The sequence below is a fragment of the Trachurus japonicus genome, chromosome 17 (genome assembly GCF_045865225.1).
Source record: "Trachurus japonicus isolate A0001 chromosome 17, Traja_1.0".
NCBI classification, from domain to species: Eukaryota; Metazoa; Chordata; class Actinopteri; order Carangiformes; family Carangidae; genus Trachurus; species Trachurus japonicus.
In genome coordinates this window covers 10,423,846-10,449,896 of record NC_140923.1, presented here as the reverse complement: position 1 = coordinate 10,449,896, position 26,051 = coordinate 10,423,846, and the positions used below count along the sequence as shown (strand labels likewise).

General features: G+C 43.8%; 2 protein-coding genes and 1 pseudogene across 3 annotated transcripts; all 3 read right to left on the bottom strand.

Moving 5' to 3' along the window:
- Positions 1-934: 934 nt before the first annotated feature.
- Positions 935-10,898, bottom strand: LOC146970137 (tripartite motif-containing protein 16-like). The gene is made up of 2 exons (XM_085804941.1): positions 10,682-10,898; positions 935-2,796 (listed from the first exon to the last, which is right to left on the bottom strand). Exon 2 carries the CDS (start codon positions 2,789-2,791, stop codon positions 1,082-1,084), a length of 1,710 nt encoding a protein of 569 aa, XP_085661067.1. The 5' UTR covers positions 2,792-2,796; positions 10,682-10,898; the 3' UTR covers positions 935-1,081.
- LOC146970138 (tripartite motif-containing protein 16-like) lies at positions 8,958-10,682 on the bottom strand. Of its 2 annotated transcripts, XM_085804943.1 has the most exons (3): positions 10,165-10,682; positions 10,034-10,092; positions 8,958-9,586 (listed from the first exon to the last, which is right to left on the bottom strand). In XM_085804943.1, the coding sequence occupies exons 1-3, from the start codon at positions 10,638-10,640 to the stop codon at positions 8,958-8,960; spliced, it is 1,164 nt and encodes a 387-aa protein (XP_085661069.1). In that variant the 5' UTR covers positions 10,641-10,682. The 2 variants fall into 2 exon arrangements, with proteins under 2 accessions (XP_085661069.1, XP_085661068.1); XM_085804942.1 differs by having other exon boundaries at positions 8,958-10,682.
- A 2,106-nt stretch (positions 10,899-13,004) lies between the features above and the next one.
- On the bottom strand, positions 13,005-15,038 carry LOC146970136 (tripartite motif-containing protein 16-like; annotated as a pseudogene).
- Positions 15,039-26,051: the final 11,013 nt, after the last annotated feature.

Sequence of the window (26,051 nt, the reverse complement as noted above, 5' to 3'; positions counted from 1 at the left end):
TGTGCACATAAATTTGTGTGATAATGTTATGTTTTGTGCTTTTTAGCAGTCAAACCAGTTGGAGTCATTTTGACCCCAGAGGACAATGAATGTTACTCTGTCGGGAGGACATCATGAGGGTTATTTTTTTCCAAAATACAGTCACAAACCCCCAAATTTTTGTTTTTATCATCAGAGGAAAACGGAAAGAAAAGCATCACATTTTATTAAATGTTTCTATATATAAAATTACCTATTTTTATCTCTATATTCATTAAGCTTCTTGTGCAGACTCCCTCAACTGAAAAGTGAAATAATGAGGAAAAAAATTCATATGACCTATTAATGACCTATTTTTACATGAGTGCAGCTTTTCTAATAAGAGTCATACGCCTTTAAAAAAAAAACAGAAAGATGAGCAAAAAATCTAACATGTTAAAATGTATTCAGACTCAACGTGTTTTCCTTTTCTATTTATTCATGTCACTGACTATATATTTTTAGCAGAAGCTTGCTGTCATTCAACAAGGCCACTAGATGGTGATGTTAGGCCACTGGTACAGGAGCAAAGAGGAATTAAACAAACACACTGGTCCTGCAATCCATTGTAGTTTATTGAGTTCATGCAAGAGACAAATTATACAAATATGAATCATTACAATTAAGTCATTTTTCACACATTAAATCACTGAAGTCTGTTAAACAACTCTTGGTCAGTGATTTCATAAACAGATTCATTTCATCTAAACAACCACATTGTTTCACCTGAATCTATCATCTCCTCGTTGATTATTATCAATTATTATTAAAATTCATAGATCTTACATGTGATTCTAGATTTCTCTCTTTCCACAGTGAGAACAAACCTCAGTGATAGTGAAAGGAAAGTCTGGTGATTTCTCTGTTAAGGCCCAAACAAAAACACACAAACACATCAACACAAATATCCAACAAACATTTAGAGATAAGAGACGTTTCTATTTTTAAGTGGAGAAATGTGAGTTTAGGTGAAGAAACATCATCATGAGCAGAGACACAACAGCAATGAGCTTTTAGCAACAAACATGGAGACTAAAGAAAGTGATGAACTAAAATACAGATTTTAACAAACTACGCCTTCAATGATCTTTTTCCATTTGACTTTACACAACTCAGCTGTGGCTCCAACATTGAAAAAGATTCCATGGTGATAAGGACACCAAAATCCAGCATGTAGAGGCTGAGTGAATGTGGTCTGGACTCTGTGGAGGAGAGTCATGGTTTCAGAGACGCTGTAGAAGGACAGAATACCTGCTCTGTGATCCAGGTACACTCCTACTCTGGAGGACTGAGGACCTGAGACTCGAGTCTTGATGTTGTTGTGCGAAAATATAAAACTGTTGTTGTGACAACTTAACGACCAAGACTTGTCATTGTGTCCAAATCCACATTCATTTCCTGCTCTGCTGATATTCTTGTATGCGACTGCTACATTAACTCCTCCTCTCCTCTCCACCTCCCAGTAACGATGTCCAGTCAGACTCTCTCTACTCAGGACCTGAGGACATGTAGTGAATCTGTCTGGGTGACTAGGATAAAACTGTTCTTCACTCATTAATATTACTTTTCTGTTTCCCTCAGATAATAACAGACGTGTGTGTGCTGTGTTTGGATCCAGTGTGATTTCCTGTGAATATCTGAAGAAGTCAGCTCTGGTCTTGGGCTCTGGTGGTGACAGTAAAACATCCACTTCAGTCAGTGAGATGTTTGTCCATGTGTCTCTCAGAAGGTCCTGTAGTATGTCTCTGAGCTCTGACACAGCTGCTGTCACATCCTCAAAGTGTCTGAGAGGACGGATATTGATGCTGGATGAGTGTGTAGATGGACTGAGTGCTGACAGTGAGGGGTAGTTGTGTAGAAACTGGGTGTGATCCTCTGTGTGTGACAGCAGCTTCAGCTCAGCGTCTTTCCTCTTCAGCTCAGTGATCTCCTGCTCCAGCTTCTTCTCAAGCTCTTTGACTCCACTCACTTGAGTTTCCTGCTGGGATCTGATCTGCTGCTTCAGCTCAGAGCTTCTTTTCTCCATGAGACGGATCAGCTGAGTGAAGATCTTCTCACTGTCCTCCACTGCTTTATCAGCAGAGCCATTGATGGCCTCCACCTGCTGTTGAAGCACCTTCACATCTTTCTCTCTGAGCTGGATTCTCTGCTGGATGTTTTGTCGACTCAGCTCCAGCTCTCTCTGCCTCTCAGTCCTTTCTGCTGCAGCTGAGACTGTGTTGTGGCCTTTATGTTCATCCACAGAACAGAGATAACAGATAGACTGCTGATCAGTGCGGCAGAACATCTTCATCACCTCATCATGACGAGAGCAGATGTTCTCCTGGAGCTTCTTGGTTGGCTCCACCAGCTTGTGTTTCTTTAATGGAGCTGCTCCATAATGAGGCTGCAGGTGTTTCTCACAGTAGGAGGCTGGACACGTCAGACAGGACTTGACAGCTTTGAGTTTTCTCCCAGTGCAGACATCACAGGCCACATCTTCAGGTCCAGCATAGCAGTGATCAGCAGGAGCAGCTTGGAGTCCAGTCTTCTTCAGCTGCTCCACTAAAGCTGCTAACATGGTGTTTTTCACCAGGTCAGGTTTCGGTATGAAGTCCTTCCTACACTGAGGGCAGCTGTGAATTTTCTTCCCATCCTCTTCATCCCAGTGGTTATTAATACAGTTGAAGCAGTAGCTGTGTCCACAGGGAATAGTCACTGGATCCTTCAGTAGATCCAGACAGATGGAACAAGAGAAGGTCTCCTGGTCCAGATGAACTCCTTTCTGCGCCATTTCACCTCCTCACAGTCTGACTTTCTCTGTCCTCTGAAGGAAAACTCTTCTCTGCTGCTTCTGCTCTTGTTCACCTGCTGTGCACTGACCCGTCATCAAAGACAGGTGCTTATAAGATGAATTTCAATGTGATCAAAACAACCATGTGATCAACTGATCATCCGTCGTAAAAGAAAATCATCCACTAGTCAAACTGCACTATCAGCATGGACTTGGATCATGTGAAATTGTGTTTTACTTCTTTTCAGTGTCCCGTTGTGTGTTTACTGCAACATGTCTCCAGGAGGAAACTCCTCCAGAGCTTCTACAGAGACAACACTGGTCCTCTGTTCTCCACTGAGGATGAAGAGCTGCTGTGCTGAACTCAGCTGTTTCATATTTACCTGATATCAATAAAAAAAAGTTCTCCACAGTCAGAGAACATACAGTATCTAATCATCTGATATAAAACAATATATTATTGATGATTAACCCACTGGATGAAAAGCTGTTTGTCTTATGACCCCACATAAAAACACAGTGGTGGCTCCTTGTGGTGTTTCATCTGTAAATGAGTCATTTACCTGGTCACACTCCTCCAATAGGAAGACGTGTGAGGAGACATGTGGACAGGAGCAGGAAGAAGAAGAGGGAAGTGCTGTCAGGCTTTGATTTGTTCCAACAGGAGCAGTTTGAGGAAGGGACAAGTGGGATGAAAACAGTTCAGTCAGTCAGTAGTCAGACTCTCTCCTTGTCATGTTCGTGTTCCAAGGATGAGGCCGTGTTGATAGCAAGTAACTTAGTTTAATGTCTCATGTTCTCAACAACATACATGTGGCTCCATGCAGTCTTGCTCTACTCTGTTATATGGTATGGTAAGCTGACTACTAACCAGTACTGCCGCCTAGCGGTCAAACATGTAATAACATCCAATCATAACATCCCCCCTTTTCTAAGGTAAAATGCATTAACATGAATCATCACATTAGCTGTGTCAGTTATTTCAACCATTTCTCATTCAGCATAACTCTGCAACACATAAGCAGTATAAACAGTTTATATCAGATTGCATAACTCATATCTAAGCCAACACTAGACCATTTAGAACACATTCACCACATCAATCAATATACATTTGGTTCAACATGTTTAACATGTATATTGAATTGTCTTTGTTCATAAATTCAGTCTATCAGGCTTTCTGATTTCTCTTGTGGACCTTCTTAACTCAGGTTCGCTTGGAGTAGGTGTGTGAGAGTCAGTGTTACAGTCCATAGCAGGTGTGGGAGTTACCTGAGATTCACCACAGGTTACACTGAGCTCACCAACAGTCCCTTGAGGAGTCTTTAATAGACTGCGACGATTGCGTCTGAGGATTTGTCCATCATCAGTTTTCACCGTGTACGATCGTGGAGCAACTTCTTGCAGGACAGTTGCTTTTGTACTCCATCCATCAGCATCCTCAATCCTGACTGTATTGTTGGTAGTCAGTGGAGGGAGATGCTTGGTTGTTCTGTCATAGAATGACTTTTGCATCATTTTCTGTTGTCGTAGCTTATGTTCAATCTTTGAGTGATTCTTTTGCTTTAATTTGTCGTTTTGATGACTCGGCAATGTTGTTCGTAGCTTCCTCTTCATCAGCAGTTCAGCTGGTGACAGGCCGCACTGAAGAGGTGATGCTCTGTAGCTCAATAAAGCCAGATAGGGATCCGAGTCGCTGTCAGCTGCTTTCTTTAGTAGTTGCTTGAGAATGTGAACTCCTTTTTCACCTTGCCCGTTTGACTGTGCATAGTGTGGGCTTGACGTCACATGCTTGAAATCATATTGCTCTGCAAACTTCTGCCATTCTTTGCTGCTGAAGCAGGGGCCATTGTCGCTCACCACGGTTTGTGGGATGCCATGCCTGGCGAAGATAGATTTAGCATGTGTTATGACACAAGTTGACGTTGAGCTTGCTAGTAGCGCCATCTCAGGGAAGTTTGAGTAGTAATCCATTACCACTAAATAGTCTTTACCTCTGAGATGAAACAAGTCCATTCCTACTTTGTGCCATGGTGCTGTTGGCACCTCAGCTACCACCATAGGCTCTTTGCTCTGCTTGTTCCTGTGTTTCTGGCATGTTTCACATTTACTTATAAGTGTTTCAATGTCTTTGTTCAGTCCAGGCCAGAAAACCGTGTCTCTCGCCCTCCTTTTGCACTTTTCGATGCCGAGATGGCCTTCATGTATCCTGTGCAACCTGTCCATTCTCAAAGCCCGTGGAATAACAATCCTGCCCTCTTTCAACAGCAGACCATCCACAGTACTAAGCTCACCTCTGACATGGTAAAATTGTGGACATGAACCAGCTGGCCATCCCTCATCCATGTTCTTCATGACATGCTGTAGCTCAGCATCCTTTGCTGTAGCCTCCGCTATTTGTCTTGACTTTGTGTCAGACACAGGCAGTGTAGCCGACACCATGTTCACGTGACACTGTATGTCCTCGTCTGTCGCACTCACACTGTCGCCTGTAGTTGCTCTGGATAGGGCATCAGCAAGGACTAGGTGTTTACCTGGAGTATATATCAGTTCAAAATCATACCTTTGCATCTTCATCATTAACCGCTGAATCCGTGGAGACATTTCATTCAGATTCTTTTTGATGATGGCAACCAGCGGTCGATGATTAGTTTCGACTGTGAAAGACGGCAGGCCGTACACGTAGCTATGAAACCGCTCCAAACCATACGCCAGTCCCAAACATTCTTTTTCGATCTGAGCGTATCGGCATTCAGTTTTTGTCATAGCCCGAGATGCATAGGCTACCGGTTTCCAGTGCTCACCCTCAGCCTGGAGTAGAACAGCACCAATACCATCTTTGGAAGCATCTGTAGACACTTTTATCCTCTTCGTGTGGTCATAAAATGACAACACAGGTGCTGTGCTCAGTGTGTCCTTGAGTTTCTGCCACTCATGCTCATGTTTCACTGTCCATTTAAACTCACAGTCCCTGTGCAGAAGCTCTCGTATGCATGATGTCTTTGCTGTCAGATTGGGAATGAATTTACCTATGAAATTCACCATCCCCATGATGCGTAGCACCCCTGTCTTGTCTGTGGGCCTTGGCATGTTCTGTATTGCATGTATTTTGTCTTTATCTGGTTGAACACCACGTGCAGACAGCTTGTCTCCCAGGAAGAGGATCTCTTGAACGCCAAACTCACATTTACTCTTGTTGAGTTTCAGTCCATACTTTTGTATGCGTTCCATAACTCTGTTCAGCCTCTCATTGTGCTCTTGGGCTGTGGAACCCCATATGATGATGTCATCAATGTAGACTCGAACTCCATCCAAGCCCTCGATGATCTGCTCCATCGCTCTGTGAAATATTTCAGGTGCTGACTTGATTCCAAAAGGCAGTCTGAGAAAGCAGTGTCTGCCGAAGGGCGTATTAAAGGTACAGTACTTGGTGCTGCTTTCATCCAGTTTCAGCTGCCAGAAGCCTTGTGAGGCGTCAAGCTTTGTGAAGTATTTGGCACCTGACATTTCACTGAGGATCTCTTCACGTGTAGGTATTTGATAATGTTCACGCTTTATGCTCTCATTTAGGTCTTTAGGGTCCATACATATTCTCAACTCACCATTCTTTTTCTTTGTGATGACCAATGAGTTGACCCAGTCTGTAGGCTCATTAACCTTTTTGATCACTCCTAGCATGATCATTCTGTTGAGTTCTTTCTTTAGGCAGTCTTTCAGTGGCGCCGGAACTCTGCGTGCTGCATGCACAACTGGTTGGGCTCCTTCTTTCAACTGTATTTTATATGTGAAGGGCAAAACACCAAAACCCTTGAAAACATCTGAAAAGTTCTGAACAATTGTGTCCATAGAGTCATTTGTTGGGTTTATGGTTGGGATGATGCGATACACTCTTTTCACAAGCCCCAGTTCTTCACAGGCTCTGTCACCAAGAAGTGATTCACGTCCCTCATTCACCACAAAGAAGAATAGGTGGTGCACTTTTCCTTTAACTGTGACACTCAACCTGCATGTGCCCAAACATTTGATTGGCCGCCCATTGTAGTCTTTCAGTCCAGATTCTTTTCTTTTTATTTGTGGCTTATTTTTCATTGCCTTCACATCACACATGCTTATGAGATTTGCTTTTGCACCAGTGTCCAATCTCATGGTGACTACAGTCCCATTTATCATTAGAGGAGCTATCCACTTATCTTCTGTAGTGACATCATTTACATTGTCTGGTTTATTTATTTGTTCACTTTCACAATTCACCATTCCAACAAAGAACGTGTCACTGAGATCAGGCTCGTCTATTAAGTTTACAGTTTTTTCTTTCTTCCCCTCTTTCCGTTTGGAGAAGCATTGTTTAGCATAATGATTCTTGCCTTGGCAACTGGAGCATTGCTTACCAAACACTGGACACTGTCTAGGCTTGTGCTGTGAGCCGCAGCGCTTGCAGTTTATCATCACGTCCTCCTGCTGTGCAGGCCGGGTCTGTGTGCGCCGTCTCCGCTGATACGACACTGCTCCAACCGCTGCCGCGCTGTCGCTCTGCGCCGAGGCGACTGCAGACACCTCGCTGAACGTCCTCACGTGCCTTTGGGACAGCTCACTGGCCTGGCAGATCTTAATGGCTCCTGCCAGCGTCAGCTCCATCTCCCGTAGTAGCTTCTCTCTGACCTTTTTATCCTCCACGCCGTAGACAATCTGGTCCCGGACCATGGAGTCCGTCAGCGTAGCAAAGTTGCACGACTGCGCCTTTAGCCGCAAGTCCGTCAGGAAGCTATCAAAAGGCTCATGCTGGCGCTGTGTACGAGACCGAAACACGTACCGCTCGTACGTCTCGTTCTTCTTCGGAGAACAGTGAGCATCAAACTTGCTAAGCACTACATCCAACTTTTCATTATCTTCAGGACTGTCAAACACGAACGTGTTAAATACTTCTATGGCCTGTGGCCCTGCTATTGTTAGCAGCAGCGCTACTTTTCTTGCTTCTGGCTTAGCCTCGAGTCCCGTAGCCGAAACATACAGGTGAAACTGTTGTTTGAAGGTGCGCCAGTTCTCGTCGACATTCCCCGTTAGTTTCAAACTTTCCGGTGGTTTTAAATCCATGTTGTTCATTCGAGTTTACTCCTGGTACCATGTCATGTTCGTGTTCCAAGGATGAGGCCGTGTTGATAGCAAGTAACTTAGTTTAATGTCTCACGTTCTCAACAACATACATGTGGCTCCATGCAGTCTTGCTCTACTCTGTTATATGGTATGGTAAGCTGACTACTAACCAGTACTGCCGCCTAGCGGTCAAACATGTAATAACATCCAATCATAACACTCCTCAGGACCTGTCAGCAGTTTTCAAAGAGTCTGAGTTACTAAAATAACATTTAAACTGTCACCGTTTGTTCTTCAGGTTACGCACAGATATTTATTGACAGTGTTTGAATCTATATTTCTTCTGTTTTAGGAGGAAAACCTCACATTAGTTTTACATTTCTCCATCAGCTTTGAATCAGAACCTGAAATAAAGACACATAAAAATAGTTGATTTATTATTCAGTGAAAACAGTTTTATTGTTGAGGTGAATATTCGGTTTGTTCACACATTGATCAGCAACGGTCTGTTCAATGACATTTTAGTAATTACATGAATATATATATCAATCATCCATCTACACATTGATTATTATCATGATATTTAGTACACATTGATTAAACCACAAAAACCTTATTTGTAACTCAGCAACATTTGATCTGGCAAAGATGTCAATGTAATTATAGATTTCTCTCTTTCCACAGTGAGAACAAACCTCATGTTAAAGGAAGGTCTGGTGATTTCTCTGTTGAGGCCCAAACATCAACACACAAACACATCAACACAAATATCCAACAAACATTTAGAGCTCAGAGAAGTTTCTATTTTCATGTGGAGAAATGTGAGTTTAAGTAAAGAAACATCATGAGCAGTGATCTCCTCCACGGCTCCAGCTCCACCTCAACAAACTCAAACATCAACACAACAAGAAATGACAAGAGGTCAAAGTCCCGCCCACAATGTTTGATTGACAGCTGATCTCTGTGAAGTGCAGAGACACAACAGCAATGAGCTTTTATCAACAAACATGGGGACTAAGGAAAGTGATGAACTAAAATACAGATTTTAACCAACTTCACCTTCAATGATCTTTGTCTATTTGAGTTTACACAACTCAGCTGTTGATCCAATGATTCCCCCAATATCATATAACCCAACTCCAGCATGTAGAGGCTGAGTGAATGTGGTCAGGACTCTGTGGAGGAGAGTCATGGTTTCAGAGACGCTGTAGAAGGACAGAATACCTGCTCTGTGATCCAGGTACACTCCTACTCTGGAGGACCGAGGACCTGAGACTGGAGTCTGGGTGTTGTTGAACAAAAATGTGAAACTGTTGCTGTTACAATGTAATGCCCAAGATTTGTTATTGTGTCCAAATCTACATTCATTTCCTGCTCTGCTGATATTGTTGTATGCGACTGCTACAGAAACTGGTACTTCTCCTCTCCTCTCCACCTCCCAGTAACAACGTCCAGTCAGACTTTCTCTACTCAGGACCTGACACCATCCAGTAAATCTGTCTGGGTGACTAGAATAAGACTGTGGGTTACCCCGTAACATTACTTTCCTGTTTCCATCAGATAATAACAGCCGTGTGTGTGCTGTGTTTGGGTCCAGTGTGATGTCCTGTGAATATCCTAAGAAGTCAGCTCTGGTCCTGGGCTCTGGTGTTGACAGTAAAACATCCACTTGAGTCACAGTCAGTGAGATGTTTGTCCATGTGTCTCTCAGAAGGTCCTGTAGTTTGTCTCTGAGCTCTGACACAGCTGCTGTCACATCCTCAAAGTGTCTGAGAGGACGGATATTGATGCTGGATGAGTGCGTAGATGGACTGAGTGCTGACAGTGAGGGGTAGTTGTTTAGAAACTGGGTGTGATCCTCTGTGTGTGGCAGCAGCTTCAGCTCAGCGTCTTTCCTCTTCATCTCAGTGATCTCCTGCTCCAGCTTCTTCTGAAGCTCTTTGACTCCACTCACTTGAGTTTCCTGCTGGGATCTGATCTGCTGCTTCAGCTCAGAGCTTCTTTTCTCCATGAGACGGATCAGCTGAGTGAAGATCTTCTCACTGTCCTCCACTGCTTTATCAGCAGAGCCATTGATGGCCTCCACCTCCTGTTGAAGCACCTTCACATCTTTCTCTCTGTCCTGGATTCTCTGCTGGATGTTTTGTCGACTCAGCTCCAGCTCTCTCTGCTTCTCAGTCCTTTCTGCTGCAGCTGAGACTGTGTCGTGGCCTTTATGTTCATCCACAGGGCAGAGATAACAGATACACTGCTGATCAGTGCGGCAGAACATCTTCATCACCTCATCATGACGAGAGCAGATGTTCTCCTGGAGCTTCTTGGATGGCTCCACCAGCTTGTGTTTCTTTAATGGAGCTGCTCCATAATGAGGCTGCAGGTGTTTCTCACAGTAGGAGGCCGGACACATCAAACAGGACTTGAAAGCTTTGCGTTTCCTCCCAGTGCAGACATCACAGGCCACATCTTCAGGTCCAGCATAGCAGTGATCAGCAGGAGCAGCTTGGAGTCCAGTCTTCCTCAGCTCCTCCACTAAAGCTGCTAACATGGTGCTTTTCACCAGGACAGGTCTCGATGTGAAAGTCTGCCTACACTGAGGGCAGCTGTAGATTTTCCTCTCATCCTCTGCATCCCAGTGGGTTTTAATACAGTTGAAGCAGTAGCTGTGTCCACAGGGAATAGTCACTGGATCCTTCAGTAGATCCAGACAGATGGAACAAGAGAAGGTCTCCTGGTCCAGATGAACTCCTTTCTGAGCCATTTCACCTCCTCACAGTCTCTGTCCAACAGTCCGACTTTCACCTCTCACAGACGACGACTGTCTGAGTTTCAATTTCCTAGAACAGAAACTAGTTTGAGCTCTGATCTAAACAACATGTGTCTCTGCAGTGAACGGGGCCTGTCAGCTCTTCCTCTTCACCACATGTTGGTTCCACCCATCTTCAAACTGTAGATCTAAAGAGGAGGGAACAAGGAAACATCTGAACAGGGTGGAGCTCAGTGTTTGAGAGGAGGTAGAACAGGGAGGGTTGTCTGTGTTGTCTTGACCTGAAAAGGGAGAATAGCAGTCGCTGTAGTAAAAAGTCCTGTATTTCTATCTATAATTAGGAGGAGAAGTACAAATGTGCAGAAAACAGATATAGTATTTTATTTAAGAAGTAGAAGAAATAAGGAAGTTGTTGCTGAGGACAACACATTTACTATTACTTACACTACACTATAAAAGGAGGAGTTATGGTTATACTTTGCTTTTTGCCATTTATAAAGGAAATTAGTGAATATAAGAAGTCATGAAAATAAAACTATTCTCATGGTGTTTCATCTTCTTATACAACCCTGTGTCAAACAATAAATAAATTAACCTTGTGAGTTTTATTTATAACAGTAAAATGAGCAAAAAATCAAATATCTTAAAACTAGTTCAGACTCAACTTGTTTTCCTTTTCTATTTATTCATGTCACTTCTGACTGGATATTTTTAATAGGAGCTTGCTGTCATTCAACAAGGCCACTAGATGGCGATGTTAGGCCACTGCTACAGGAGCAAAGAGGAATTGAACAAACACACTGGTCCTGCAATGCATTGTGGTTTATTGAGTTCGTGCAAGAGACAAATTATACAAATATGAAACATTACAATGGATTTGGTCACATATTGAATCAGTAAAGTTTGTTAAATGACTTTTGTTCAGTGATTTCATGCAGATTCACATCAAACAATCACATCGTTTTACCAGGGTTGCCAACTTTTGGTCCTGGGCTGGAGTGAGATTCTATTGGCGGGGGGGGGTTATCTATAATAATAATAGTTATGTTTATTTTAGTTTTTCTCTCTGTCTCTGTCTCTCTCTCTCTCTCTCTCTCTCACTCACACACACACACACACACACACACACACACACACACACACACACACACACACACACACACACACACACACACACACACACACACACACATTATACCTGCAAACTGAGTAGGCTAGAGGTGTAATAGGTGACACAATACGTATATCCCTCTAGGGGGGTCTGGGGGCACCCCCCCAGAAAAAATTGTGATTTTAACATGTATTTGAAGCATTCTGGTGTACTCTGAGAAGAAAATAAAGGGAAAACACAACATTTGCTTCAGATAACAGGGGAAAAAAGCAGATCTGTGGTTCCTATCATTGTATGGCTGGAGTGTATGAAACTGGTCTAGTGGGGAGCTGTGGCTTTTGGCCTGGACCAGCCTATTGAGCCTATTAATATATGAAAGGACAGAACAGACATGTCCTGTGATTTTCAGTCTTCTACTACAGCCTGATGATACAAGTCAGGTCCTGAAATGTGTGTTTCTCTTCTGTAATAAACATTCTACATACCCATTCGGAGTTTGCAGGTATGGCACACGTGCATGCATGCGCAGTTGCGCACACACGTACACACAGACGTACACACACACACACCTGTTGCTGCGCTGTCTCTCTCTCCTCTGCTCTCTGGACTGAGCTGCCTGGCTGTACTTTTGTGCTACCCAGTCTGCATCTTGATTTTACAGTTTTCAAGGGACTGGCCCAACCAGCCCGACCGCAGGCGTCAGTTCGAGCCGCATTCAGTCTGAAAACATAACTCGGTCAGGTCAGGTTGTGTCTCGGGCTTCGCTCTCTCCCTCTTTTTTTTGGCCATCGGATTCGGACCAAGTCGGGTCCAGGCTTCAGCACCGTGCCGCTGTTGGTGGACAACTCCCCGTCCTACTGTGCTGTGATCACAGGCTTGAGCAGCCGTCCAATCGACACGCGGATAAGCATCGCGCACACCAATCAGAGAGCCTATTGATGAGTGCCAAGCTTGCTTTAATTTTTTTTTTTTTTTTTGCCAAATCGCTTGATTTTGGCGTGAGAATTGTTTGAGTGGCGTGAGGGCGTGAGACAGGACCTAAAAGCGTGTGACACACGCCAGATGCGTGAGAGTTGGCAACCCTGGTTTTACCTAAATCAATCACCTCCTCATTGATAATTATCATGATATTTACACTTTGATCAAACTTCATAGACCTATGTGATTCAACAGTATCAATGTACATATGGTTATAGATTTCTTAGTTTCCACAGTGAAAACAAATCTCAGTGATAAAGGTGGTGATTTCTCTGTTAAGGCCCAAACAACAACACACTAACACATCAACACAAATATCCAACAAACATTTAGAGCTCAGAGAAGTTTCTATTTTCATGTGGAGAAATGTGAGTTCAGGTAAAGAAACATCATCATGAGCAGTGATCTCCTCCACGGCTCCAGCTCCACCTCAACAAACTCAAACATCAACACAACAAGAAAAGACAAGAGGTCAAAGTCCCGCCCACAATGTTTGATTGACAGGTGATCTCTGTGCAGTGCAGAGACACAACAGCAATGAGCTTTTAGAAACAAACATGGAGACTAAAGAAAGTGATGAACTAAAATACAGATTTTAACCAACTGCTTCTTCAATGATCTTTGTCTATTTGAGTGTACACAACTCAGCTGTGTCTCCAACATTCAAACTAAGGACATAAGGAAACCCAACTCCAGCATGTAGAGGCTGAGTGAATGTGGTCTGGACTCTGTGGAGGAGAGTCATGGTTTCAGAGACGCTGTAGAAGTACAGAATACCTGCTCTTTGATCCAGGTACACTCCTACTCTGGAGGACTGAGGACCTGAGACTGGAGTCTTGATGTTGTTGAACCAAAATGTGAAACTGTTAATGTCATTGTCACACTCTAATGACCAAGATTTGTCATTGAATCCAAATCCACATTCGTCCAACCTCCCTGCTCTCCTGATATTCTTGTATGCAACTGCTACACGAACTGCTCCTTTCCACTCCACCTCCCAGTAACGGCGTCCAGTCAGACTCTCTTCACTCAGGACCTGAGACCATCCAGTGAATCTGTCTGGGTGACTAGGATAAGACTGTTTCTTCCACTTATAAGTCACTTTTCTGTTTTCCTCAGATAAAAACACTTTGTTGTTTGCTGTGTTTGGATCCAGTGTGATTTCCTGTGAATATCTTAAGAAGTCAGCTCTGGTCCTGGGCTCTGGTGGTGACAGTAAAACATCCACTTCAGTCACTGTCAGTGAGATGTTTGTCCATGAGTCCGTCAAAACATCCTGTAGATATCGGCACAGGACAGATATCGATGCTGGATGAGTGTGTAGATGGACTGAGTGCTGACAGTGAGGGGTAGTTGTATAGAAACTGGGTGTGATCCTCTGTGTGTGACAGCAGCTTCAGCTCAGCGTCTTTCCTCTTCAGCTCAGTGATCTCCTGCTCCAGCTTCTTCTGAAGCTCTTTGACTCCACTCACTTGAGTTTCCTGCTGGGATCTGATCTGCTGCTTCAGCTCAGAGCTTCTTTTCTCCATGAGACGGATCAGCTGAGTGAAGATCTTCTCACTGTCCTCCACCGCTTTATCAGCAGAGCCATTGATGGCCTTTACCTCCTGTTGAAGCACCTTCACATCTTTCTCTCTGAGCTGGATTCTCTGATGGATGTTTTGTCGACTCAGCTCCAGCTCTCTCTGCCTCTCAGTCCTTTCTGCTGCAGCTGAGACTGTGTCGTGGCCTTTATGTTCATCCATAAGGCAGAGTTGACAAATACACCTTTGGTCAGTGCGACAGAAAATCTTCATCACCTCATCATGACGAGAGCAGATGTTCTCCTGGAGCTTCTTGGACGGCTCCACCAGCTTGTGTTTTTTAAATGTAGGTGATTGAAAATGAGGCTGCAGGTGTTTCTCACAGTAGGAGGCCGGACACGTCAGACAGGACTTGGCAGCTTTGAGTTTCCTCCCAGTGCAGACATCACAGGCCACATCTTCAGGTCCAGCATAGTAGTGATCATCAGGAGCAGCTTGGAGTCCAGTCTTCTTCAGCTGCTCCACTAAAGCTGCTAACATGGTGTTTTTCACCAGGACAGGTCTCGGTGTGAAGTCCTTCCTACATTGAGGACAGCTGTAGATTTTCTTCCCATCCTCTTCATCCCAGTGGTTTTTAATACAGTTGAAGCAGTAGCTGTGTCCACAGGGAATAGCCACTGGATCCTTCAGTAGATCCAGACAGATGGAACAAGAGAAGGTCTCCTGGTCCAGATTAACTCCTTTCTGCGCCATTTCACCTCTCAGGAATGACGACTGTCTGAGTGTCACTGCCTTAACTTTAAATCTTAAAAGGGCGGAACAAGGAAATATAACAACTGAAGTCACCTTGCTTTTTCTGAGATTAAAAGAAAGAACGAGGTTTGTCAGGCTTTTCCACATTCCAGTACAAGAACCAGCTGCCTTGACTTTACTTAGTTTGTATCATTTATTTTGTTTGATTTTATTTAGTTTTCTGATTTCAGAACCTATTTTAAGACCAATCTTTCATTGATACATTTGAATAATTCTCTCTGTAATATAGGAAAACCCTTTTGGTGAGTTTTGGGAAATTAGGTGGAACTACAAATGATAATCACCAGCTTTAAATGGGTTCCAACTATTCCCATTGTCAAGAAAGCCAATGTCTACCGCTCCACTCAGCTGGAGCTAAAAGTAAGAAGACATGAACATACTTACAGCAAAAAGAGGCTAGAGGTGACAAATACAACAACTTTACCCAAGACACTACTTCAGGGGAAAGGCCAAATTTCTGCAGTGTGACAATGAGGAACCCGTGCCTATATCAGTCAAATGTTTTGGGGGATTTAAGGCAACAATCACATCTTGAACACTGGGTGAGGGGGCGGTATGAATTCTATTGTATATGTCGTAAATTGTGGAAAGAGTTTTGTCCCTGGATAGAAAAATTGGTGAGTGTTTCCAGCCAGTGGGCAAGAGTCTTGGACAGTAATATATACAGTTTCAATAGCCAACAGAAAACAGTCCTGTGGTAATTTTGAATCTAATTTTAAGTCGTTTTGTTTTACTTTTTCACGCCTCTATAATTTTTTTTTTTTTTTGGCATCTTTTTGTAATCGTTACATTGACAATGAAACGATTGTAATTTTGTTTCATTGAAACGAAATTGAGGGTCATACTGTTTGAATCTACGCTGGTTGTCACTATGTAAAAAAATAACTGTAAAAACGGGCTATACAAATGAAATTGCCTTGCCTTGCCTTGCCTAAAAGCTCAAAGAGTTTGTCTCAAAGGGCTTCACATGGCATCATAACAACATCCTCTGTCCTTAGACCCTCACATCAACTGAGAAAAAACTCCATGGAAAACCCTTTTAACAGGGAAAAAATGGAGAAACCTCAGGGTGAGCAACAGAGGAGGGATCCCTCACCCAGGACAGGCAGACGTGCAATAGATGTTGTTACAGACAAGAAAACAGTTTATAGTTTATAACACAGAATGTGGGAAACATGGAAATGTTAAGGAGAGCTGATGGAGGCAGCTTCCGGTGGGAGGAGAAGCATGGAGAGCAGGCCGGCATAATGGGAGGACTGGATGGCAGACTGGTTCATGGGAAGGGAGGGCAGGCCGGTTTAACAGCAGGGGAAAGGGCGGGAAGGGGGCGATGCAGGCGGCGGTTGGCAGCTTCAACAACATGAAAACCATCAGACTTTCTCTCTGCGTCATTGAGTGCATCACGAGTATGGTTTTTCAGTTCGTCTTTGTCCAGTCAGATCTGTGAGGGAACGAGGAAACATCTGCCGTGTGTGAGAGAGCAGAGGAAGGAGGGGAGATCAGGCTCTGTCACATTCCTGGATGTGATGTTTGCACATAAAAACCTGTGTATTTTATACAGTCAGTGATGTGAGCACAACAATCATGGCCCTGTAGGCTACATATCTAAACTGTACAACAAAGTGAAAGTCTGATTAGAAAGATGTGGATGGAGCAGAAGACTTTACAAGAGACAAAAATATTAATTTAAGCTTTATCAAAAGAGATGACGACACTTCCAACAGCAAGTGAACTACAACAATAACTGTTAAATCGAGAGTTCAACATTTTGGCAAATTGGCCCACCTCTAAAACAACTCCGTCTCGTAATGTTCCGTTATTATCTCATAGCGTGGTGAATGTGCAGGTCACAACTTAGCGTTTTGAAGTTGTTGGATTGTGTATTTGATGAGTTTGATAGCATAGCTCTGAGCAGCTGCTCCACCATTTTAAAAATAGCTTGCACCGACAATTAAAGGTAACGAACCTACTGCTATGACTATAGCGATTATGGCAATGGGCCAATTTGCCAACAATGTTGAACTACTCCTTTAAAATATCACCGAACTGTGGCTGAAGTTAAAGTAGCCCTCAGCCACCATCTGTGTGTCTTTATCAGAGCACTGTGCTCTGATAAAGACACACAGATGGTATCTACTCAGGAAGTTTACTAATGCAGCATTAGAGCAAAGTCTGGAAATAGCGATGTTGCACGTTTTTGTGTGTTTAATGAGTTTACAGCTGAATTATTGTCATCTAAGATAGAGGAAAAAGTAATCGGCTCTTGCCAGCTTTGAATTAATTTTGTTAGGGCTAGGAAGTTCTCACACAGTGCTGTGTACTGTGGTTTATCCGCCTCCCAAATATCTGACTTTTCTGTGTTCTTGATAGATATCATGATGAAATGTGACCGGGTCCTGATTGTCGGTGATTGTAATATTCATGTGTGTTGTCCAGAAAACCTCCTGGTGAGGGATTTAATAAATATAATTGACAATTTTAATCTTGTACAGTCTGTAGCCTACTGTAGACTCAAGAATCAGATAAAAACAAAAAGAGATCCAAATGTTGTACAAAAGGCACAGAGTTATTGTTTACTTGTTTATAAGGAATGCAGATTTCATTCATTTCATTTCTGATGAATAACTTTTTAATTTATTGTTTATAAATATTTTTGCAGAGTTATATCCAGTAGCTATGTGTTTATAACTGTGTAATATTAGTAGAAAAATCTTATGGCCGTTTTTTAAGCTCACATGGACATGACAAGAGAGGAATTGTTGTAGGGTGGTGTTGTGCAGCCAACAGCTCCCCCTGGTGGCACGGATGCATATGTAGGCTACTTGCTTCAGGTAACGTGCCTCGGTCTTGTTATGTGCACAGCCTGTGAATACACGTTACTGAGAGACACAGCTCGACTCTGTCTGTTATAAATGCACCTACACCTGTAACATGGTGTCAGAAGCTGTACTGGAACCCAGAGTGAGTGTGACGTTACCTGTCGCTGGAACAGCATGTGTTTATTTGTTTTGATAGGCTTTGTTAGAAGTTTCAGTTAGCCTGCTAGCATTAGCATCGCGTCGAGACGATGGCTTCCACCAGAGCCCATGAAGATGACCGGCGGTCTTCACAGCAACTTAACTTAACTTAACTTAAGTTAACTTTCGCTCAGAGTTTGAGGATCATTTGCTTGCGACCGGGCTCGACTAGGCAGATAAGCTGGTGCAGGCAGCAACGCTCAGGAGGCTAATGGGGAAGGACTGCCATCATATCGTGTTTACAAGCACAACCTGGGACTCACAGCAAAAGAGAAAGAGGCGGGAGCGATACTCAACAAACTGGGACAATACTTCACACACCCACCAGAAACGTCATCTTTGAGAGGTATGTTTTTGGAAATCTTAAAATGTATGCTCCTTTTCCACAAATTAAAATAGTTCTTGAGTGTCTTAAATACATGTCTCTGACCAGCACCGTAACGTAAACGTGAGGGCCCCCCCGCGGCTATCCTCGTGGGCCCTAATAGAAATATTTAGGGGGGGGGGGGGGGGGGGGGCGTCGTCAAGGTGCTGACCGTGCGTCGATAATGATAGTGCATGATACAATACTCATTGTTGCAGAGTGCAGGTTTAATAATGAAATACTCAATAGGCTGCTACATTAGCTACTGGAAATGTCCACTCACTCGGATTGTTACAGAACTGAACTATGAGGAGATAACAATTACAAGCATTACAGGCAATTCATTTTTTTTCATAGAAAACATTTCAAAACAGAGCAAGAACAACTGTGTCAACTTTTCAGCCTCCATGTTAATCTAAGCAACATGACTTCATGTTGTCATACAGGCTTGCAGGTGAATAGCCTACATGCTTTGATCTTTTAGCGTATGAGCAAATTCCTGTACCACCCTCTTCAATTCATTTTTTTCAGACGAAACATTTCAAAACAGAGCAATAACAATTGCGTCAACTTTTCAGCCTCCATGTTAATCTAAGCAACAGGACTTCATGTTGTCTTACAGGCTTGCAGGTGAGTATGCTTTGATCTTTTAGCGTACCGATGAGCAAATTCCCATACCACCCTCTTCAAGTCCAGACTGCGCGCGTTTATTTTCAATACTTAGTATGGCCAGCCCCGACCGTCTCTCCTGTGACATGGTGCTTCTCAGATATGTCTTAATTAATTTAAGTTTTGAGAAGGATCTCTCAGCGCTTGCCACAGTTACAGGTAGAGTGAGAAACAGCTTAATAGCCGTGGCTACATCAGGCACACTTGGTAATATGGAGTGGTGCTTTATGAATAGAGTGTGTGCCAAATCTTGAACTGAGCCATGCTCGATTTCTTTTATGGTAGACACGAATGCGCTTCTGAATGAAAGTTGTTCTGGAAAATCCGCAGACAAGTCATCTTTGTATTGGCCTGCTAAAGCACTTGCTGACTTATACAGTTCATCATCGGATTTTAACAAAAGTTCTTGTGGGCGTAAAAACCCAAACCTCCGTGCCACCTCTTGCATGCCCTGAAACCTGTGTGTTACCTGCGCAATGGCAGTATCTAGAGCTGCGTAAAACACTGACACTTTGAAGTGCTCCTCTGCATTCGATAGCCTTTCATCCTCGCATAACTCATCAAAATGTCTTTTGGTGCGCCTTGCGCATTTTTGTGGGAATGAAAGCGGAATACCCCATGACTGAGCAAGATTTTGGGCAGTTTCTTTAAGGCTGTGAAACTCCCCTCGGAGTGACACAAGGGTCTCGGATGCACTGGCTAGATATTTGCTTGTTTGCAAAATATCTGTGTTTTGTTTTTGGAGACTTCGTGAAACAGTGTTGATAGTTTCCAGAATTTTACCCTGTATCACTGTTTGAAGGACAAATTCAAAATTTTCCATGTTATGTTTCAGTCCCTCGGCCTCAGCACGCTCATCTGGCTTTTTAGACAACAGACATATGCTTTCATCACATCTGGGTAACGAAAGCGGAGTGAGCGCACAGCATCATTTCTGGATGGCCAGCCGTTTAAGTGTTGGTTGCCCTGTCACTTTGAACTGTGACTCAAGAAGTTGCCATCTTTTAATACTACCACCGAAAAAAACATATAATTTCTGTACAGTATCCTAGTATTCTTTTACTTTTGTCACATTTTGGCATGCGTCGTTCAGAACCAGGTTTAGATTGTGAGACGCACATTGAATATAGATGGCATTAAGTTCCCTGTCCAAAACTCGTTTTTGCAACCCCGAGTATGTGCCACTCATTGTGGCTGCGCCATCGTAACCCTGTCCTCTGCATTTATTTAGAGATATTCCCTTATTCTCTAAAAGTCCAACAACCTCTTTCTCCAAACCAGATGCGCATTGGTCATGGACTGCGTGGAAACCCATGAAGCTTTCATGTATTTTCACCTCTAATGGATTATCCTTTTCATCTTTTGGAATGGTAACATATTGAATTACCTGACTCAGTTGGTCTACTTTAGAAATGTCTTGAGTTGTGTCAATTATTACAGAATAAAATTCTGCTTCATGGATTTCTTTCATAATTTAGTCTTGAACTTTTTGTGCCATAATAGAGATCATTTCGTTTTGAATTTTTGGGCTCAAATATTTCGTGTTACTTTTACTGGTAATTAACCTCTGTAATACAGGGTCATACCGGCTAAGAAGTTCTATAACGGACAAAAAGTTTCCGTTGTTTATTTCTCCCAATTTTTCACAACCTGCACGGAAAGCAGAGTTACTGGATGCAAGTGTCAAAGTAACGCCAACAATTCTTGTCAACACCTCTGACCAAAAGGTGACTTCATTTTTATATTCGGAGGACATTTGCTCATCGATGGTAAGATTTTGCTGCCACATATCATATGTTATACAAGCTGCCATGTGAGAACGAGCATGTTCGTGTTCTTTAATCTTTCAGGATAGTCCTTGCCAGTCATTAATTCCAGTTGTCCAGGCCAAATTATGACACACTGATTTCCTCTCACCAAAAAGCCAACAGGGCTCACAGTAGACACGATCCATTTTTGGGGAGTAACACAACCATTTGCGTGGTATCTTTGTACCCTTCTTTGATACTCTGTTGTAGTACTCACTGGAAAAGCACCTGCCTTTTGTATCTCTAGGATACGGACCTTCAAATCTGCATGGTCCCTGCCTCAAAATATTTTTTTTTACATTTGCATCTGTAATATCTACAGGGAAATTAGCCCTGTCACTGGGGTAAGATTTAAGATTAAGCTGATTCTGGGCTAATTTGAGATGCAGAGCTATCTGAGGCTATGTCACTGCTGCTGTCCGGTGTTGCTGGCTGGTTGCAGATAGCTGCACTCTGGGCTCTCCCCGATACTGAAGCAACGGGATGCTCTCCATGTCCTGGTGCTGAAGCTTCGGGGCGCACGGGGCTCTCCCCCTGACTGGATGGTGAAGCTGCGGGTCTGCTCTCTATAGATACTTATCAGTAAGGTGACGTCACGACGCGTTCCACCTGGCCGCCGCCATGCTGGGTACCGAACACTGAGTTAACCTCTATTCAGCTCAGTGCAGCCACGTCCTCTCTGACCAGAAATGACTGCTGCCCGATGTAGTTTGGATATGGATATTTCTCATTTTGATGGCCTTGCCTTGAAAGCACACACCATTTCTGCTGAGACGATCTTTGACAGCGCGGTGCGCCGCTCTCTCTCCCGTTAAAAGTTAATCTAGCTCACCCAGCGGACCTCCTCGTCTCTCTCTCTCTCTCTCTCGCTCGCTCTCACTGTATCTCCTCCAAATACACGAAAAGCCAAATCAAATCAGAAATGCGTAGCCCACTTCTTTTTAACTCACAGACATTTATTTTCATAAAGTAATAAAATATCTCGACATTTTGCCACCATTAACATTGAGACAAAAGGCTGCAGGAATGGAAGAAGAATTCGGCAAATCATCTTATAACGCAAAAAGTCACAACAAACAGGTTTTGCACAATGGTTTGCACATTTAAGTCTTAAAATATGTGCAACACCTTCTCATCACAATCCACACCATCTACACAGTTACGTTATCAGCTGTTATTAAAACCCAACTCATCAGGACGCGATGACCACCACTCACATTAAACAAACCGTTAACAATTAATCCACACTCAAACCGAGGCAACAATAGTGTTAACTGTACTCAACAAGCTATTATTACAAGGTTTACAACAGATATGACAGACAACCTGGGCCGTGTGTGTGCGTGTATAAGAAAGGAGGGAGGGAGGGAGAGAGGAAAAGTAGGTAAAAACCTGCTAGCTGCTAGCTGTTAGCTACCGTAGCTCAGGCGTCGGTCTCCCGTCAGGTAAAAGCTGCTGTTTATTCCTCAGATGAAGCTCATGTTGAGGCTCTCCGGTACAGTTATCCATCACTGCAGTTGAATTAGCCGCTAAACTGCTGGACGCTAAAACCGAGGGGGCGTCTGTGTGTTTACAATTCACGAAAGCAACGTGAACGTACGTGCCGCTCAGACTCAGTAGAGTGAGGCAGCCTCCCTTGGCGTACATGTCTCCCAAGCTGTTTAATGACGGTAAAAAATAATTGTCACCTTTCCCCCCTATACGACGGCGCTGCCCAGAAGTCAGAATAGCGATCCACCATGAGCAGGACGTCCTGCCTTACGTAGCTGAACAGGTCAGTGCCCATCAGCTGCCAGGGAAGCGTGGGGATCGGGTGTCTCCCGGTGTCTCCTCCTGTTGCTCATGTGCATACTCGTTGCACACTGAGCACTGCTGCACATAGTCTTTCATTTCCCCCTGCATAGAGTAGAGAGTATCGCGGACTTGTCGATAGCAAGCCTCACCCCCTATGTGGTTGTAGTGGATCCGTCTCAGCATCTCAGGACGCATAGCTTTTGGAATGATGATGCGCTGGCTCCTAAAAAGCACACCGTCCTGTGTGCTAATTTCATCCCTGATAGCCCAGTATTCTCTGATGGCCCTGGGACTCTCCTCTTTGTGTCCTGGCCATCCCCACAGCACAACCGACTTGAGTGTTTGAAGACACACATCCTGTGCGAGGTGTTGGCTGGTGACGGTTAGGTAGTCTGCTTGCCGAATGGCTGCCGCATCATACTGCTCCTGCCCAAGGGCGTCAGTGGTGGGGACAATGACCATATGCGCACCCCCCCCCCCCCGACGCACCGTACCACCGCACCTGACACCGTTTCCCAGACCGTTCTCAACCTATAAGTGAAATCTAATCAAAATCTAATAAATGTCCACATTGGCAGCTGCTCGTCTTCAGGAAGGCTGTTCCACAGTCGTGCGCCATAGCCTACTAACAAAGTCTGCTTCACTGTGAGTTTTGGTTCTGACTTTAGGTATTAATAAAAGGCCTCTATTTTTTTTGTGACCAAAGCATGTCAGAGACTGGGCCGTAAAGTACACCCCCGCAGCCCCCGCGAGTCAGGGGGGCCCCGCCCTCGCCTGTAAAACAACTATCTTTTTTTTTTTTTTTTACATAGGGTAAGGTAGGGAACATAGGGTTCAGGTCATGATATTGTCTGTATTTTGAGTCCATTGTTTTCTTTGTTTGATACAGTCTATGGTTTGCTAGGCTACGTCAGAGCGATTGCTCTGGGCCGCTGCGCAGCCATCACAGTTTGTTTGTTTTTCTCTTGCTTATCATCATACTGTTGTTCCATGTCCAGACCAATAGGTGGCAACAATGCGCCTGCAGGCCCATAGATGTGCAAGGTCACTTGTCACTCAGCCGTTGCCAGTGAGGAGTGAGTGTAGTGTGTAGCTCAACTGTTAGAGCACCTATCCTTGTATTCAAAACTCTTGCTCCTGTGTGGGATCGAATCCCTCCATAACCCTCTGAGTTTGGATAATAAAAAAAAAAAAATTTCTTTCGCCATCATTATGATCACTCTGTCAAAGTTAACGCGTTAACGCAAAATGCTTTTAACACTTTTACCGCTTCGACTAGCAATTGTTTTTGTTTGTTTTTTTCCCCATTTCACCTGTTCGATGGGGGGTGGCGCAGTTTTATAATGTTACAGAGAACCTGCATGTTTTTTCTCCTCATGTTCCTAAAGAACCTGTTTTTCTTATCACCAAACGAGGCTGCTCTCCCTCTGTCAGCTGATTTCTAAATACCATGAATGGAAAGCATAAGAAACGTCCAGATCTGGATGTTCCTTATGCTTTCCATTCATATTGCTGTTATTTCAAGCTATATATATATATATATATATATATATATATATATATAGCCCAGTCCGCCACTGGACACTGAAAACGGCACAACAAAGAAAAATCTGCTGAATTTTCTGCCAAACTTACGAAAATCACTACTCTATTTGGAACAGTAAATCCTGTCAGAAGTGGAGAAGGATGCAGTCTGTTAACAGGTGGGTTCTGGCATAGTTGATAGTGTTTACTAGGCTATACAGTTATCGGGCAAGATAAACATTTATTAAACAGCCTTATTGTGTGAAGTTATCCAGCCTATAGGCTATGTTATGCTTTTTTTTTTCTTTTCAGAATCATAATAATATAACGTTACAAGGCTTCCATAGGGGAATTTGTCTTTATACTATTAGGCACAAAAACGGCTATAGCCAGACAGAGAAAAATATACTATCCACTGCCACAAATGAGTCATAAATACAGGATAGGCTATTTCATGAATAAAAACACAAACTATAAATGTTAACCTCATGTTAAAAATTCAGCTTCAGCACCAGGACAGGGAGAGAGCAGGCCTGCAGCTTCACCATCCAGTCAGGGGGAGAGCTCCGTGCGCCCCGAAGCTTCAGCACCAGGACAGGTAGAAAGCAGACCCGCAGCTTCACCATCCAATCAGAGCTCCGTGCGCCCCGAAGCTTTAGCTCCAGGACAGGTAGAAAGCAGACCCACAGCTTCACCATCCAATCAGAGCTCCGTGCACCAGGTAGAGAACACACCCACAGCGTCACCATCCAATCAGAGCTCCGTGCGCCCCGAAGCTTTAGCTCCAGGACAGGTAGAAAGCAGACCCACAGCTTCACCATCCAATCAGAGCTCCGTGCACCAGGTAGAGAACACACCCACAGCTTCACCATCCAATCAGAGCTCCGTGCACCCCGAAGCTTCAGCACCAGGACAGGTAATTGATAGATATCACGTGACGTCACACAGCGTTCGCAGCCGGTCACAGCGCCATCTTGGGTACCGACTTCCAAAGGCAGTCTATGGGCTGTGACCTAATACATCCATGGCTGTGACATCAAATCTCACAAAAATAGTGGATAAACCTTTTTTTATTACATGGCTCTATTCAATGTCGTATTCCAATAATTTATTGATATTTCTGATATTTATTTACATCTTGATTTTGCATTTAACAGTCTGTTATTCCTGTTTAACAGATCGTTGCTAAGTAAAATACACTAGGTAGGGACGCCGCTCTGATCAGCGCAGCACAGCCCGCTAGGGCCCACATACAGCCCCCAGTATCCTCTATGACAAAATGATTATGCATACACTGAACTAATATATACATACGAATGAATCCGAATTAAAACAAAGCCACAAGTCATACAATATTTTAATTTTAATCATTTCAATAACCCTCCTGACCCCTTCTTAAAAAATGGTTTGGTCCACACAGCGGTTCGTTCTTCCTCCTCGGAAAAAAGTGAGCGCGAGCGAACTCCAGCAGGGTTAGGATGGCCCCTAAAAAGCATAAGTCTGGACCATAGACTGTAAAAATAAGGTCTGGACACCAGAAAAGAGTTGAGAAGGAGGCCAGGAGTAGGAGCAGCAGAGCAGGGGCCCAGGATATCAAATCTTTTTTACTAATACCCCTTTCCCACTGGCCAAAAAACCCGTTTAAACCCACTAACAATCGGCTTTTGGTGGCAGTGGGAACGGCGCACCGAGCCGACGCGGGTCAAACGACTTGGCAAGCGACGCGGGTTAAAATCGCCTTTAATCGGCTCGGCTCCGAACGGCTTGCAGTGGGAACGCCAGACCCGCGTCACCCCGCTAATTT

Bases quoted from the DNA above. Each gene is read 5' to 3' on its own strand.
- LOC146970138 (XM_085804942.1), bottom strand. From the start codon at position 10,640: ATGGCTCAGAAAGGAGTTCATCTGGACCAGGAGACCTTCTCTTGTTCC.
- LOC146970137 (XM_085804941.1), bottom strand. From the start codon at position 2,791: ATGGCGCAGAAAGGAGTTCATCTGGACCAGGAGACCTTCTCTTGTTCC.